At 43.2% G+C, this 16,369-nt stretch overlaps 1 protein-coding gene across 26 annotated transcripts in view; it reads left to right on the forward strand.

Moving 5' to 3' along the window:
* NUP98 (nucleoporin 98 and 96 precursor) overlaps nucleotides 1–16,369 on the forward strand; it is a 132,045-nt gene that overhangs the window by 91,402 nt on the left and 24,274 nt on the right. For all 26 annotated transcript variants that reach the window (XM_008264822.4, XM_070074498.1, XM_070074502.1 and 23 more), the window contains 3 exons: nucleotides 3,765–3,994; nucleotides 6,402–6,668; nucleotides 15,789–15,946. In XM_008264822.4, the coding sequence (XP_008263044.1) occupies nucleotides 3,765–3,994; nucleotides 6,402–6,668; nucleotides 15,789–15,946 (655 nt within the window). The remainder of the gene's footprint in view (nucleotides 1–3,764; nucleotides 3,995–6,401; nucleotides 6,669–15,788; nucleotides 15,947–16,369) is intronic.

A 16,369-nucleotide genomic window follows, 5' to 3' on the forward strand; every position in this document is an offset into this window, starting at 1 on the left:
TGGTCACAATAGCCAGGGCTGGTCCAGGCAGAAACCAGGAGCTTGGAATTCTGTTTTGGTCTCCATTATGGATGGCAGGATCCCAAGTACATGGACAAACTTCTGCTGCCCTCTCAAGCACATTAACAAGGAGCTGGCTGGGAATCTAAGCAGCTGGTACTCAGCGGCATGCAGAAATGGGATGCTAGTGTTGCCAAGTAGTAGCTTTTTCTTTAAATTTTCCTTTTTTTTTTTTTTTAATTTTATTTATTTACTTAAGAGTTACAGAGAAGCAGAGGTGGAAAGAGAAGTTTTCCACCCACTGGTTCACTCTCCAAATGGCTGCAATAGCTGGAGCTGAGCAGATCTGAAGCCAGGAGCCTGAAGCCTCCTCCGGGTCTCCCACATGGGTGCAGGGGCCCAGGGACTTGGGCCATCTTCTGCTGCCTTCTCAGGCCATAACAGAGAGCCAGATGAGAAGTGGAGCAGCCAGGACTCGAACCAGCACCCATATAGGATGCTGGCACTGCAGGTGGCGGCTTTACCCACTATGCCACAGCACTGGCCCTGCAAGTAGTAGCTTAACTCACTACGACACTAGCCTCTCTTCATCATTTTGAGAAAGGCAACAAGGAAACCTAAGGTTAGAACCCTGCTCTATGAATCTTGTAGATATATTTTTTTTTTTTTTTTTTTTTTTTTGACAGGCAGAGTGGACAGTGAGAGAGAGAGACATAGAGAGAAAGGTCTTCCTTTGCCGTTGGTTCACCCTCCAATGGCCGCTGCAGCCGGCGCACCGCGCTGATCCGATGGCAGGAGCCAGGATCCAGGTGCTTCTCCTGGTCTCCCATGGGGTGCAGGGCCCAAGCACCTGGGCCATCCTCCACTGCACTCCCTGGCCATAGCAGAGAGCTGGCCTGGAAGAGGGGCAACCGGGACAGAATCCGGCGCCCCGACCGGGACTAGAACCTGGTGTGCCGGCGCCGCAAGGTGGAGGATTAGCTTATTGAGCCACGGCGCCGGCTTTCTTGTAGATATATTTTTAGCATAATTTTAGATAGTAACAAATCTTACGATTACACATTGAAGTGATTAATAAGATCTGTTTATACCATCAGATTATGAAAAGTTTATAATATTTACATTACCGTTAAACTTTACTTGGAGAAGTGACAAACTCAAAGCTGTTGTCGCAGCATTTCTTGGATTTTCAGCCTTTATTTTGCAGTAGCCATTTTCTTCTATTTTGTGCTTAGATATTACTGGTTTCTTCATATACCGAGTATATGAGTATAAAGGATAACTAAGCACATTTTTATGGGTGTATAATCTGCATAAGTATTTTAGTATTATATATATATGTGTATATTAACATATAACTATGTATTTCTATATAATTCCTACTATATATATGTACAAAGATTTATTTATTTTATTTGAAAGGCAGAGTTACAGAGAAAGAGGGAGAGACAGGGAGCAAGAGAGCTTCCATCTACTGGTTCACTCCCCAAATGACTAACAGCCAGGGCTGGGGTAATCAAACCAATGCCATTATGGGATGCTGGCGTTGTAGTCGGCAGCTTAACTCACTATGCCACAGCCCTGGCCCCATCCCCACCCTTTGCATTTACATAAACAAGAGGGCTTGAAAGAAATCATAGAAAAATGTAATTGAAAGGTGTTTATGTGTACAAATATTTTGAAGGCCGTGCATACCTAATTTTTTTAAAAAAATTTATTTATTTGAAGGTCAGAGTTACAGAGAGAGAGGAGAGGCAGAGAAAGAGAGAGGGAGGTCTTCCATCCACAGGTTCACCCTCCATTTGGCCACAACGGTCAGAGCTGTGCTGATCCGAAGCCAGGAGCCAGGAGCTTCTTCCGGGTCTCCCACGTGGGTGCAGGGGCCCAAGGACTTGGGCTATCTACCACTGCTTTCCCAGGCCATAGAATGGAGCTGGATCAGAAGTGGAGCAGCTGGGACCTGAACTGGTGCCCATATGGGATGCCAGCACTGCAGGCAGCGGCTTTACCCGTTACACCACAGCACCAGCAATGCATATTTATTATTATTATTATTATTAAAGCACCATTTCCATGAACTTTTTGAAGATCTTTCATATAATATTTATGTTATTTATGTTGCAGATTATGTGTAACGTTTTCCTGTAGTTATCAGATAATATATATACAATGGAAAATAAGTTGTCTAAGGAAAATTAAACATTTTATTTTTATCAAGAAATGGTGCTGGCTGGCGCTGCGGCTCACTAGGCTAATCCTCCACCTTGCGGCGCCGGCACACCGGGTTCTAGTCCCGGTCGGGTCGCTGGATTCTGTCCCGGTTGCTCCTCTCCCTGTCCAGCTCTCTGCTATGGCCCGGGAGTGCAGTGGTTGATGGCCCAAATCCTTGGGTACTGCACCCACATGGGAGACCAGGAGAAGCACTTGGCTCCTGGCTTCGGATCGGCGCAGTGCGCCTGCTGCAGCGCGCTGGCTGCAGCGGCCATTGCAGGGTGAACCAAAGGAAAAAGGAAGACCTTTCTCTGTCTCTCTCTCTCTCTCTCTCTCACTGTCCACTCTGCCTGTCCAAAAAAAAAAAAAAAAAAAAAAGGTGCTAGTTCTACTATGGATTAAATGATGATCACTTGTTATCTTTAGTTTTAAAGTTGACTCTCAAAAAGTAAAAAAAAAAAACATTATTTTTTGAATCTCAAAATTAGGAATATAGATTCTAAACTTTGTGATTAACTCTAGTTTAAGCACTATCTTATGGTGTTTTGGAGGTTATTCATAGCAGTCTTAAAAATTATATCAAGGATAGATTAATTATATTCTCATCTTAAGTAGTCATTTGTTTGATATCTATTGGATTAACCCCGTGAGATTTTTTTTTTTTTAATTTATTTATGTGAAAGAGTTACTGAGAGAAGGGAGAGACAGAAAAAGATCATTCTTTTCACTGATTCACTTCTCAAATGATGGCAGTGGCCAGGGTTGGGCCAGGCCTAAGCCAGTAATGAGGAGTTTCATCCGGGTCTCCCATGTAGGTGCATGGGCCCATCTTCCACTGCTTTCCCAGGCACATTAACAGGGAGCTTGATTGGAAGTGGAGCAAATGGGACTCAAGCTGACACCCATTTGGGGTGCTAGCACTGAAAGCAGCAGCTTAACTTGCTGCGCCACAAGGCATTCTCCAGCCTCAGGACTTTTGATACCTAAGTAAAATTTGAGGAAGCACTATCCTACAATAACTTTTGTTTATTTGAGAAGCAGAGAGACAGAGCTCCTGTCTGCTCTGCTGGTTAACTCCCCAGTTGCCCTCAGTGGATGAGATCCAGTCTGAAACCAGGAGCTGGAACCTTAATCCTAGTCTCTCATGTGGGCAGCAGGGACCCAACTACTGGAGACATCATGTGCTGCCTCCCAGCATTAACAAGAATTAGAAATGGGAAGTGGATCTAGGACTGGACTCCAGGCATTCTAATATGGGATGTGGGTATAAACTGAAGCCAATTCTGTCTCTAGCTGTACTGATTTTCAGGCTGGTTATAATCTAGCATAAGAAGCCTTTCGGTTCTGAATGCCTGAGCCAGATAACTTATTAATTCAGTTCATACAGATAAATTTAGTATAGCTTAACAACAAGAAATATATTTTCTCTAAAATCACAGCAAAATGTTTTGCATTCTGTTTGTAACCATAAAACAGAAGGGTTTAGTTGTACAAAAATCCTAACTTCTGTTATCCCTTAATTTTCTGTTTTGTTCTTTTATTTGTCCTTATAGTCTAACTGAGTCTCCATTCAAAGTTCATTTGGAAAAACTCAGTTTGAGACAAAAGAAGCTGGATGAAGACGTGCAATTATACCAGACACCTCTGGAGCTCAAATTAAAACATAGCACAATCCATGTGGATGAGCTGTGTCCTCTCATTGTCCCCAATCCAGGAGTTGCTATCATTCATGACTATGCAGTTTGGGTTAAGGAAGCATCAGGAGACTTATTGGAAGTACCAAGTAAGTATGTAACATGCTTATTATCTTTGATGTCCCTACTTTAGAGGTAGTAGCATATGTTCCTGGGAGAACACATGTCCTCACACTGACCTAGTAGATTGTACTTATCTGTAGTTGAGTTGGGATAAACAGAATCCCAAGCATGAAGAAATTGTTACCACTTAATTATTATTATTTTTAAAGATTTTTATTTATTTGACAGGTAGAGTGGACAGTGAGAGGGAGAGACAAAGAAAGGTCTTCCTTCCATTGGTTCACTCACCAAATGGCTGACATGGCCAGAGCTACGCCAATCCGAAGCCAGGAGCCTCTTTCCTGGTCTCCCATGCAGGTGCAGGTGCCCAAACACTTGGGCCATCCTCTACTGCCTTCCCAAGCCTCAGCAGAGAGCTGGACTGGAAGAGGAGCATCAAGGGCTAGAACCTGACCTCCTTTTCAACGTCCAACTCAGGACCCACTTGTTTTCCCAACAACTTTGTCACGATTTCCATTCCTGATTCCCTTTTACCTCCTTGTATCTATTGTTAGCATGTTTTTCTGAACCAATACTCTAATAAAGGAATTTTCTAATTTGGGAACTTAAGTATTTCAAACAGTAGAAAACTTATATTTAATATATGCCTAGCAAATCACTGTTACTGAAAAACGAAAACTCTTAGATTGTCCCATATGGTGTGTATTTTGGGATTTGTTCATATTCAGTCCCTTTTTCTGCTTCATTGTCTAGTAATCTTTTCAAATATGTAAGTTATCTTCCCAACATATGCTTAATAGTGGCTTGAAATCAAAAATAGTGCTATCTTTTTGTTCTGTGTTTTTGAGAGACAGTATAGTTTAGTGTTTAAGAGTATGGAGTTTGCTGGTGATCAGCTATATTTAAGTCCTGCTGCATATAGCCTATATCTTCAGGCAAGTCACTGAAATCTCTGTTCCTCAGTTTTGTCAACTATAAAATGAACTACCATATATTAGGTTAGAATTAGTTTATTCTGCACCTGGCATTGTGGTGTGGCTGATTAAACCGCCACCTGCAACACCAGCATTTCCAGTGGGTGCTGGTTCGATACCCGACTGCTTCACTTCCCATCCAGCTCCTAATAATATGTCTGAGAAAGCAGGAAGATGCTGCAAGTGCTTGGACCCCTGCACTCAAGTGGGTGATCTGTTAGAATATGGGCTCTTGACTTTGGCCTGGCACTGCCCCAGCCATTGTGGCCATTTCGGGAGTGGACCAATGGGTAAAAAAATCTCTCTCTCGCTCTCTCGCTCTCTAACTCTTTAACTCTGCCTTTCAGATACATAAAAATAAATTTGTTTGAGAGGTAGAGGGAAGAGAGTAAGAGAGAGTGTGCATGGGTAAGCTCCCTTCAGCTGCTTTACCTCCAGATCCCTCCAACAGCCAAAGCTAGGCAAGGGCAGGAAGTAAGAACTCAATCTAAGTCAACATATGGGTAGCAGGGACCTACCCACATGACCTGCTGCCTCCCAGGGTGTGCATTTGCAGGAAGCTGGAATTGGAACAGAGCTGGTACTCAACTCCAGGCACTCAGGTAGGAATGCACTTGTTCCAACCAGCATCTTAACTGGTAGGCCAAACCCCCAACCCTTGCTGTACCCTTTTAAGCTCTTTGAATTGCACCAGTTAGATTCAGTAAATAAGACTGTGCTTATAATAGAAGGGAAAATAGAAGGGAATAAACCCTTTAGAGCACTTTTTTTTTTTTTTTTTAGGAATTCATTTATTTATTTGAAAGGTAGAATTACAGAGAGGGAAAGGCAGAGGCAGAGAGAAATCATCCATCCACTGATTTATTCCCAAAACAACTACAATGGCCAGGGCTGAGCCAGGCTGAAGCCAGGAGCTTCATCTGGGTTTCCCACGTGGGTGCAGGGCCCCAAGTACATGGATCATCTTCCACTGCTTTCTTAGGCTCATTAGTAGGGAGCTGGATCAGAAGTGAAGTAGGCTCAAACCTGCTCTCATGGGGTGCTAGATACTGGCTTAACTTGCTATTGCTAGGCCACTGCGCTGGCCCCTACATTTCTCAAAAGTTTTGTTTTGTAGACAGAATTTGACCAAGTTTAAGTAGCTTTTCCTCCTTCATCTGCTAGGAAATAGCCATAATATATACTAAGGGAACATGTTTAAACTTGTTTAAAGGAATAGTTATATATGTCATGTAAGTACCACAGAAGCAGAACAAGCGACAGTTGTTCTGTATACTTCTTTAACTTGTAATTCAAGGTAAGTGGAGGGGAGACACATTCAGGATAATCTGCTTAGGTGGTGATTTGTGATATTTACTACTTTTTACATTCTTACACCACAATTTAGAGTAGGTGTTTCACTCTCTGTAGTTATCACAAGACTTTATGGCTTAGCATTGCTTTCCTGTTCCTAATTTAGTTGTAAAGCACTGGAGCCTAACGTGGACACTATGTGAAGCCCTTTGGGGTCATCTGAAGGAGCTCGACAGCCAGCTGGATGAGCCCAATGAATACATTCAAATTCTGGAGCGACGAAGAGCTTTCTCCCGCTGGCTGTCCCATACAGCTGCACCTCAAATTGAAGAAGAAGTCTCCTTAACGCAAAAAGACAACCCTGTGGAAGCTGTGTTTAGCTACCTCACAGGCAATAGGATCGGTGAGGCCTGTTCTCTGGCCCAGCAGACAGGTAGTATATTTGATACTTTGTGCCAGTGCCTGTTTTCTACTCACTGCCTCTTAACCTTAACTGTAGATTTGTGTCTGTCTTGTAATTTAGGAGAATAGTGTTTAAGTATAGTCTTCTAAGAAGATTGCTAGATTCTAGATCTCTAGAATTTTAAACATGAAATTTATTTACTTAAAATTACTTTAATTTCATGCTACATATATATTTGCAGTAAAGCTAGAAAATTCAGAAAAGCAAAAGGCATTAAATAATCTTTAAATCTTATGCCTACTATCTATGAACATTTCAATATATATATTAAAAAATTTTTATTTGAAAGCACTACAGAGAGAGAAGGAGAGATAAAAAGATCTTCCATCTTCCCAAATGGCCGAAGCCAGGAGCCAGGAATTCTATTCAGGTCTCCATGTGGGTGGCAGGCTCATTAGCAGGGAGCTGCATTAGAAGTGGAGCAGCAGTAGGGCCGGCGCCGCGGCTCACTAGGCTAATCCTCCGCCTAGCGGCGCCGGCACACCGGGTTCTAGTCCCGGTCGGGGCGCCGGATTCTGTCCCGGTTGCCCCTCTTCCAGGCCAGCTCTCTGCTGTGGCCAGGGAGTGCAGTGGAGGATGGCCCAGGTGCTTGGGCCCTGCACCCCATGGGAGACCAGGAAAAGCACCTGGCTCCTGGCTCCTGCCATCGGATCAGTGCGGTGCACCGGCCGCAGAGCGCCGGCCGCGGCGGCCATTGGAGGGTGAACCAACGGCAAAAAGGAAGACCTTTCTCTCTGTCTCTCTCTCTCACTGTCCACTCTGCCTGTCAAAAAAAAAAAAAAAAAAGAAGTGGAGCAGCAGGGACTTGAACCAGTGACCATATGGTATGTCAGCATCTCAGGCACTGACTTAACTTGCTGTGCTACAATGCCAGCCACTGATTCTGTGTTTTATACTGTGTTTTATACTTAGACTGTTCCCTTTGTGTGTGCATGCAGAGCAACATTTGTATGTTAATTTTTCAGAGGGAATCCTGCTATGTATTCTGTTTTTTTCATGTAACACATTACAAAATACTGTAATATAAATACAATAACCAAATGCTTTTTGTTTCTTTTTTATTTTTAAAGATGTATCTGTCTTTTATTTGAAAGACAAAATTACAGAGAGAGGGAAAGGCAGAGATCTTATATCTACTGGTTCCAAAGCCAGGAGCCTAGATGCAGTGATGCAAGCTCTTGGGGCCATCTTCTGCTACTTTCTCAGGTGCATTAGCAAGGAACTGGATCAGAAGTGAAGCAGCCAAGACTCGAACCTGCACTCATATGCGATGCAGGCATTGTAGGAGGTGGCTTAACCCTCTATGCCACAATACTGGCCCCATCAAATGCCTCTTGAGTATTCTTTATTATAAATGTATTGTGGGGGCCAGCACTGTGGTGCACTAAGTTAACGCAGCAAGTTAATCCTCCACCTACAGTTATGGCATCCCATATGGGTGCAGGTTCAAGTCCTGGCTGCTCCACTTCCAGTACAGCTTTCTGCTATGGCCTGGGAAAGCAATAGAAGATGGCCCAAGACTTTGGGCCCTTGCACCCACATGGGAGACCCAAAGGAAGCTCCTGGCTCCTGGCTTTGGATTGACTCAGCTCCGGCTGTTGTGGCTATTTGGGAAGTGAACCAATGGGTGGAAGACCTTTTTCTCTATCTTTCCATCTACTGTCTGTAACTCTACCTCTCAAATTAAAAAAAAAAAAAAAATATCCTTAAAAAATAAGTAAATAAATGTATTAGAAAATTTTTTCTTTGACATTTGGACCTTTTTTTCTTTTCTTTCCTCTGTAAAGAAAACTAAATATCTTAAACATGTCTTTTAAAAAGAAAAAAAATTTATTTACTTAAAAGGCAGAGTGACAAAGAGAAATCTTCCATCCTCTGGTTCACTCCCTCAAATCGCTACAACGCTGGGGCTTGAGGCAGGGTGAAGCCAAGAGCTTCATTTGGCTCTCCCTCATGGGTGGCGGGGGCCGAAGTACTTGGGCCTTCTTCCGTTGGTTTGCAGGTGAATTAGCAGGGAGCTGGATTGGAAGCAGAGCTGCAGGTTTTAAACCAACACTCATATAGGATGCCAGTGTCACAGGCAGTAGCTTAACCTTCTGTGTCACATCGCTGGCCTCTTAAGCAGGTCTTTAATGCACTTAATTCTTTCAAGTAAATATATGGAAGTTTAATTTTTAGATAAAGGTATTTACTTTTTAAGAACTTTTTTTTTTTAAAGATTTATTCATTTGAAAGAGTTAAGAGAGGGCAAGAGGGGCCCGCACTGTGGCATAGTGGATAATGCTACTACCTACAGTGCTGGCATCCCATATGGACTCCAGTTTGATCCTGGCTGCTCCGCTTCTGATTCAGCTCTCTGCTATGGCCTGGGAAAATAGTAGAGGATGGCCCAGGTGTTTGAGCCCCTGCACCCATGTTGGAGACCCGAAAGAAGCTCCTGGCTCCTGGCTTCAGATTGGTGCAGCTCTAGCTATTGCAGCCATCTTGGGAGCTGGGGAGTGACCCAACAGATAGAAGACTTCTCTCTGTCTCTGCCTCTCTGTAACTCTGCGTTTCAAATAAATAAATAAATCTTTGAGAGAGAGTGAGAGAAGAGAGTGGTAGATCTCCTCCATCTGCTGATTCACTCCCCAAATGATTGCAGCAGCCAGGGCTGGGCCAGGCCAAAGCCAAGAGCCAGAAACTCCATCTGGGTCTCCCATGTGAGTCCCTTGGGCCCAAGTTGTCAGGCCATCCATTTGCTGTTTTCCCAGGCACACTAGCATGGAGCTGGTCTCCCTGAAGTGGAGCAGCACTCATAAGGATACCAGCTTTGCAGACAACATCTCAACTTGCTACACCACAATTCTGGTCCCTTGTATTATTATTATTATTATTATTATTATTATTATTATTATTATTTTGACAGGCAGAGTGGACAGAGAGAGAGAGACAGAGAGAAAGGTCTTGCTTTGCCGTTGATTCACCCTCCAATGGCCGCTGCCGGCGCGCTGTGGCCAGTAAACCGTGCTGATCTGAAGGCAGGAGCCAGGTGCTTCTCCTGGTCTCCCATGGGGTGCAGGGCCCAAGTACTTGGGCCATCCTCCACTGCATTCCCTGGCCACAGCAGAGAGCTGGCCTGGAAGAGGGGCAACTGGGACAGAATCTGTTGCCCCGACCGGGACTAGAACCCAGTGTGCCAGCGCCGCAAGGTGGAGGATTAGCCTAGTGAGCCACAGCGCTGGCCAATTGTTTTATTATTTTTAAGGATTTACCATACATTTTTATGTCCCATGAGTATGTCTGATTTTCTTAGTTTCCTTTCCACTGATGAGATATTCAGCAAATGCTTAACAATTATCTAGACAGAAATCATTTGGTTTTTGTTTCAAATTAAGAGAACTATCTTCTGGTGGCTTACTCCCCACGTGCCTGCCTTCATTTTGGGACTAGCTGAAGCCAGAAGCTCAACCCAGGTACCCCTTGTTAGTAATAAAAACCAGTTACTTGAGTCATCACCTCTTCTCCAGGATCTGCATTAGCAGGAAGTGAAAATGAGTAATGAACCCATGTACTCCAATATGGAGCATCTTAATATTACCTTAACCACTAGGCTAAATGTCCACCATAAAAACGAATCTTGAGGGGCCGGTGCTGTGCTGTAGCAGGTAAAGCTGCCAACTACTGCCGGCATCCCATATGGGCACCAGTTCTAGTCCTGGCTGCTTCACTTCCCATCCAACTCTACTGTGGCCTGGGAAAGGGGTGGAAGATGGCCCAAATCCTTGGGCCATAGCACCTGTGTAGGAGACCCAGAAGAATTTCCAGGCTCTTGGCTTCGGATTGGCCCAGCTGCAGCCGTTGTGGCCATTTAGGGAGTGAACCAGTGGATGGAAGACCTGTCTGTCTGTCTGTCTGTCTCTCTTCTCTGCATCTGCCTCTTTGTAACTCTGCCTTTCAAATAAGTAAATAAATCTTAAAAAAAAAAAAAAAAAAAACTTGGATCTACTCATTTATAAGCTACTTTTTCCTTTTCTACTTACCCTGCAGTTAAACCTTTACAAGACACAGCCTTTAAGGTTATTAAAAATTTCTTCTATAAAGAAAGGGCATGGGGTAGCTCTGTGGTGTCATAGGTTTAACATCTGCCTGCAGCACCAGCATTCCATGTGGGAACTGGTTCAAGTGCCAGCTGCTCCACTTCTGATCCAGCCTCCTACTGATGGCCTGGGAAAGCAGTAGAAAATGACCCAAGCGCTTGGGCCCCTGCACCCACATGGGAGGTCCAGAAGAAGCTCCTGGCTACTGGCTTCAGATTGGCCCAGATCTGGCCGTTGCAGCCATTTGGAGAATAAACCAGAGGATGGAAGACTTCTCTGTCTCTCCCTTTCTTTGTAACTATGCCTCTCAAGTGAATAAATAATTTTTTTTAAAGATCTATTAATTTACTTAAAAGGCAGAGAGAAATAGGAAGACAGAGAACGAGATCTTTCATATGCCAGTTTACACTTCAAATGGCTGCAAAGGTCAGGGCTGGACCAGTCCTGAAACCAGTAGTGAGGAACTCTGTTTGAGTCTGCCCAGTGGTTGGCAGGGTCCCAAGAGCACAGGCCATCTTTTGCTGCTTTCCCAGGCACATTAACTGGGAGCTGAGATTAGAAGAGAGCAGCTGGGACTCCAACCGGTGCTTATATGGAATACTGGCATTGCAGGTTGTGGCCAGCCCCAGTTACTAAAAATTTCTACTTCAATACCCACTTTCTTTTTTTTTTTTTTTTAATTAATTTTATTTATCAGTGCCTACTTTCAATAATGAATAGAACAGCTAGACAAAATTAATTTTTATAGAAAATATGAACACTAAACTTTACATGACACTTATCCAGCAGGAAGAAAGACCTTAAATCAAAAACTTAAGGATCCTGGGGCTGGCGCTGTGGCGTAGTAGGCAAAGCCCGCTGCCTACAGTGCCAGCATCCCATATGGGCACTGGTTTGAGTCCCAGCTGCTCCTCTTCCCGATACAGCTCTCTGCTATGCCCTGGGAAAGCAGTAGAAGATGGCCCCAGTCCTTGGGACCCTGTACCCACTTGGGAGACCCAGAAAAAGCTCCTGGCTCTGGATTGGTGCTGCTCCTGCTGCTGCCGCCCACTGGGGAGTGAACTGGTGGATGGAAATCCTTTCTCTGTCTCTCTGCCTCTCCATCTCTCTGTGTAACTCTGCCTTTCAAATAAATAAATAAATCTTTAAAAAACAATACTTAAGGATCCATTTGAAGAAATGAAAAATAAAATGAGGTAGCAAAGGAGGAAATAATGATGATTAGAGCAAATGATTATGAAAACACAATGGAAAATAGATCAATAAAACCATAAGTTATTCTTTAAGGAGATTTTCTCTTAGAAAAGCCCTGGCCCAGAAGAAATAATAAGAAACCTCTGTAAACCCTCACAGAAAATAGATAGGGGAATACGTTACAATGTATGATATCTGATATCAAAGCAAAACTATGGGAGCCAGCATCGTGGTATAGCCATCTGTGAAACTGGCATTCCATATGGGCGCCCATTCAAATTCCAGCTGCTCAACTTAAGTCTAACTCCTTGCTAATGAGCCTGGGAAAAGAGCAGGAGATGGCCCAAATGCTTGTCACCCCTCTAGGAGATCCAGATGAACCTCCTGGCTCAGCCCCAATCATATGGGGAATGAACCAGTGAACGGAAGATGCCTGTCTTTCTTTCTCTCTGTAACTCAGCCTTTCAAATAAAATAAATCTTTAAAAAAAAAAGGGGGGGTGGGGGAGGCCAGCACTGTGGCGCAGTAGGTTAATCATCCACCTGCAGCTCTGGCATCCCATATGGACGCCGGTTCTAGTCCCAGCTAATCCTCTTTCAATCCAGCTCTTTGCTATGGCCTCAGAAAGCAGTAGAAGATTGCCCAAGCACTTGGGCCCCAGCACCCACACTGGAGACCCAGAGGAAGATGCTGGCTTCTGGCTTTGGATCAGCTCAGCTGCGGTTGTTTCAGCCATTTAGAGAGTGAACCAGCGGATGAAAGACCATTCTTTCTGTCTCTCCCTTGCACTCTCTGTAACTCTACCTCTCAAATAAATAAAATCTTAAAAAAAATAGGAAGCTCACTAAAAATAAATAAATAAATAAATATCTACCATATGATCTAACCATTCCACTCCTAGGTATTTAGCTAAGAGATAAGAAAGTATATGTCCATACAGAGACTTCTGCCTGAATGCTTATAGCTGCATGAATGTTAGAATAGTTCAGCACAGTCTGGAGATTCTGATCAATATATAAAATTCATTTGTGTTTCTATATATTTGGAACAAACTATCCAATCAATATTTGGGGAACCACAACAGAGACACAAAACTTGTGTGCTGACGACTGTAAAACTTTTCTTGGTGTATAAAGATGTAAATAGGGCCACCATTGTGGTGTAGCAGGTGAAACCACCACTTGAGATGCCATGCTGGAGTGCTAGTTCAAATCCTGGCTACCATACTTCTGTTCCTGCTAATGAGCCTGTGAAGGCAGCAGAAAAGGCTGAAGTACCAGAGGCCCCTCTCATCCTTATGGGAGACCCGGACAGATTTCTGGCTCCAGGCTTTGGCCTCACCCAGACCTGGTTGCTGTGGCTATTTAGGGAGTAAACTGGAGGATGGAAGAGTGTCTCTCTTTCTCTTTCTCTCCACTCTTTGTCTCTCTCTCTCTCTCTCCTTCCCTTTGAATAAATAAGTTTTTAGAAATACATATAAATGGGGGCTAGTGCTGTGCCTTGGTGGGTAAAGCCATTGACTGTATTACCCGCATCCCACAAAGATGCCAGTTCAACTCCTGGCTGCTCTACTTTTAATCTAACTTCCTAGATTATTTGTTTGTTTGAAAGGCAGAGTTACAGAGAGGCAGAGAGTGAGAGAGAGAGGTCTTAGATCCACTGGTTCAAATGGCTGCAACAGCTGGAGCTGAGGCAATCTGAAGCCAGGAGTCTGGAGCTTCTGGGGTTCCCACATGGATGCAGGTGCCCAAGAACTTGGGCCATCTTCCACTGCCTTCCTAGGCTCATTAGCGGGGAGCTGGATCTGAAGTGGATCAGCCAGTAATTGAACCGGCGCCCATATGGAATGCTGACAGTCTAGTCTAGGCAGCTGCATTACCCACTCACTACTCCACAGCTCTGTCCCGGATAGCTGAATTTCAATTCCAAAAAAAAAAATGTGAATTTAGATTTTTTAAGATCTATTTACTTGAGAGACAGAGTCACAGACAGAAATGTCTTCCAACATCTGGTTCACTCCCCAAGTGGCTGCAACAGTAACCAGGCAGAGGCCCAACCTACTAGGCCCCACTGCTGACCCTAGGACTTATTTTATTTAAGGTTTTGTTTTTTTTTTTTAAGATTTATTTATTTATTTGAAAGGCAGAATTACAGAGAAAGAGAACTTGCATCCACTAGTTCACTGCTCAAAGGCTTGCAACAGTGGGGACTACACTAGGTTGAACCCAAGCTCCTGGAACTTCACTTGGAGCTCCCAAATGGATGGCAGGAACCCAAGGACTTGGGCCGTCATCTGTTGCCTTGTAGCAGGAAGCTGGATTAGAAAAGTAGCACAGAAGCCAGGATTAAAACCGGCACTCCAGTATGGAATGTGGACATCGTAAGCTGTGGCTTAATCTACTGCACTACAGTGTCCACCTCTCTTCATATCATGCACAAAAAATTTGAGGAAGTTCTTGAAAATTCTTCCCTTTGCTCCACTTTGCTTCTTTTCAGTGGGAAAATCAGGAAGGGGGGGGGGGGGGAGTCTAGGATTGACAGTGCTGATTGTGTGATCTGAACTTGACTGTCTCCAATGACAAGGCTATTTATATTGTTGGGTAATAAACACTGGTTTGTGTTCTATAGACACAGTGAAGTAACTTTTCCTTGTTTCTTTATTGGTAGTCACATACAGTGTTATCAGCTCATGGTCATTTGGCTACAGTACTTACTGCTTGAATCAGATTGCACTCATGCTTTGGTTACCTGTATGCAGTTAGGGAGAAAACTTGACCTAATAACACATTTCCAGATGTGTTTCTGAGGTATGCTTTCTTCCCTCCAGGCCACTCTATTTTGTGAAAGAAAACCTTTGAAAAGAGAACTTTAGCTTTGAGATGAAAGATTTAGCTTCTGTCAGAATAGTCCTTTAGTTTTATATAAGCACTGACCCTATAGAAACAAAAGAAAAAGTACTGCTGACTTTTAGGAGGTTTGTAATAGGGACTAAAATAAGGAATTTTTTTATCACTATCATATTTTAACTAGAAATGTTCATAAGCTAGAATTTCTGTTCCCTTACATTAATAGAATATTTTCATTCCCTCAGCCCTTTTTACTTAAAAAAAATCCATAGCCGAGTGGTGTGGGCATTTTATACAGCAGTGACAATGGCATTTAGAACACCAAATCCCATATCAGAGTGCCTGGTTCAAGTCTCAGCTCCTCTGCCTGTAATCCAGCTTCCTACTGATGTTCACCCTGGAAGGTAGCAAGATGATGACTCAAGTACTTGGGTCCCTGTCATCCACATAAGAGATCTGTTTTGAGTTCTGGGCACCTGTTTTGGCCTTACCCAGCCCAGGCTGTTGTAGGCATTAGGGGGGGTAAACCAGTGGGTGGAAGATCTGTCTGCCTTTCAAATGAAAATGGAAAACAAAACAAAATTATTGAACCTGTAGGAATAAAAAACTCACCTACTGTTTATACTAGATCCAGAAACATGTTTTTTCCTTCAGATTTAAATTTCCTGTTTTCCATGTCATTGTGTGGTATATTCTAGTTTGCCATATTTTCCTTATTTTATAGATGAACTATTTTGTCACAAAAATAATTCATCTGTCTATACAGTCTATCTGTAATTTGAGTTAAATTACTTAGCAGATTTTCTACCCAAAAAGAAATTGGTAAGTTTTTGATTAGTATTTTTTTCCCTATTGCAGAAAGCAGTCATGGGTGTTTTCTTCCTTCTTAAGGAATTCACAAGGTAATTTCCTAAGCTGTTCACCAAAATTGTAAATTTTAGTACTCAGCAGAGAATTTCTGTTCTCCTTAGGTGATCATCGCCTTGCCCTTCTGTTATCTCAGTTGGTGGGGAGCCAGTCCGTCCGGGAGCTGCTCACTATGCAGCTGGTGGATTGGCATCAACTCCAGGCTGACTGCTTCATCCAGGATGAGAGACTGCGCATATTTGCCCTGTTAGCTGGAAAACCGGTATCTTCCTCTTTTACCATAATCTCATACCAGTTTTCTCACAAAATCAAGGTGTTTCAGGCAAAAAGCTGTCTTTGTAAATTGCACATACCTGGGAAATCTATTTTTCAGTGCAAGTATTTTCAAATTATAAGGGTAGTCATCCACTTTTTAGAAAACTCTGGTTCTATAGAAGTTAAGACTTTCAAATTCACCACATTCCATATTATAGTGATCGACAATTTACATAATTTCTCTGTCTGTATTAACATATATGCATTCATATTTATGAGGAGACTTCCAAACTTTCATGAAAAATACAATCAAAGAATGTTTATTCTGTTGCAAAAAAGTTTGAAATATATGCATCTAAGAACTGTTTAAAGAATCTATAGAGAAGCAGGCATGTGGCACAGTGAATTTAGCCACCCCTTAGGACACCTG

The sequence above is a fragment of the Oryctolagus cuniculus genome, chromosome 1, assembly GCF_964237555.1.
Source record: "Oryctolagus cuniculus chromosome 1, mOryCun1.1, whole genome shotgun sequence".
In the NCBI taxonomy this organism is placed as follows: Eukaryota; Metazoa; Chordata; class Mammalia; order Lagomorpha; family Leporidae; genus Oryctolagus; species Oryctolagus cuniculus.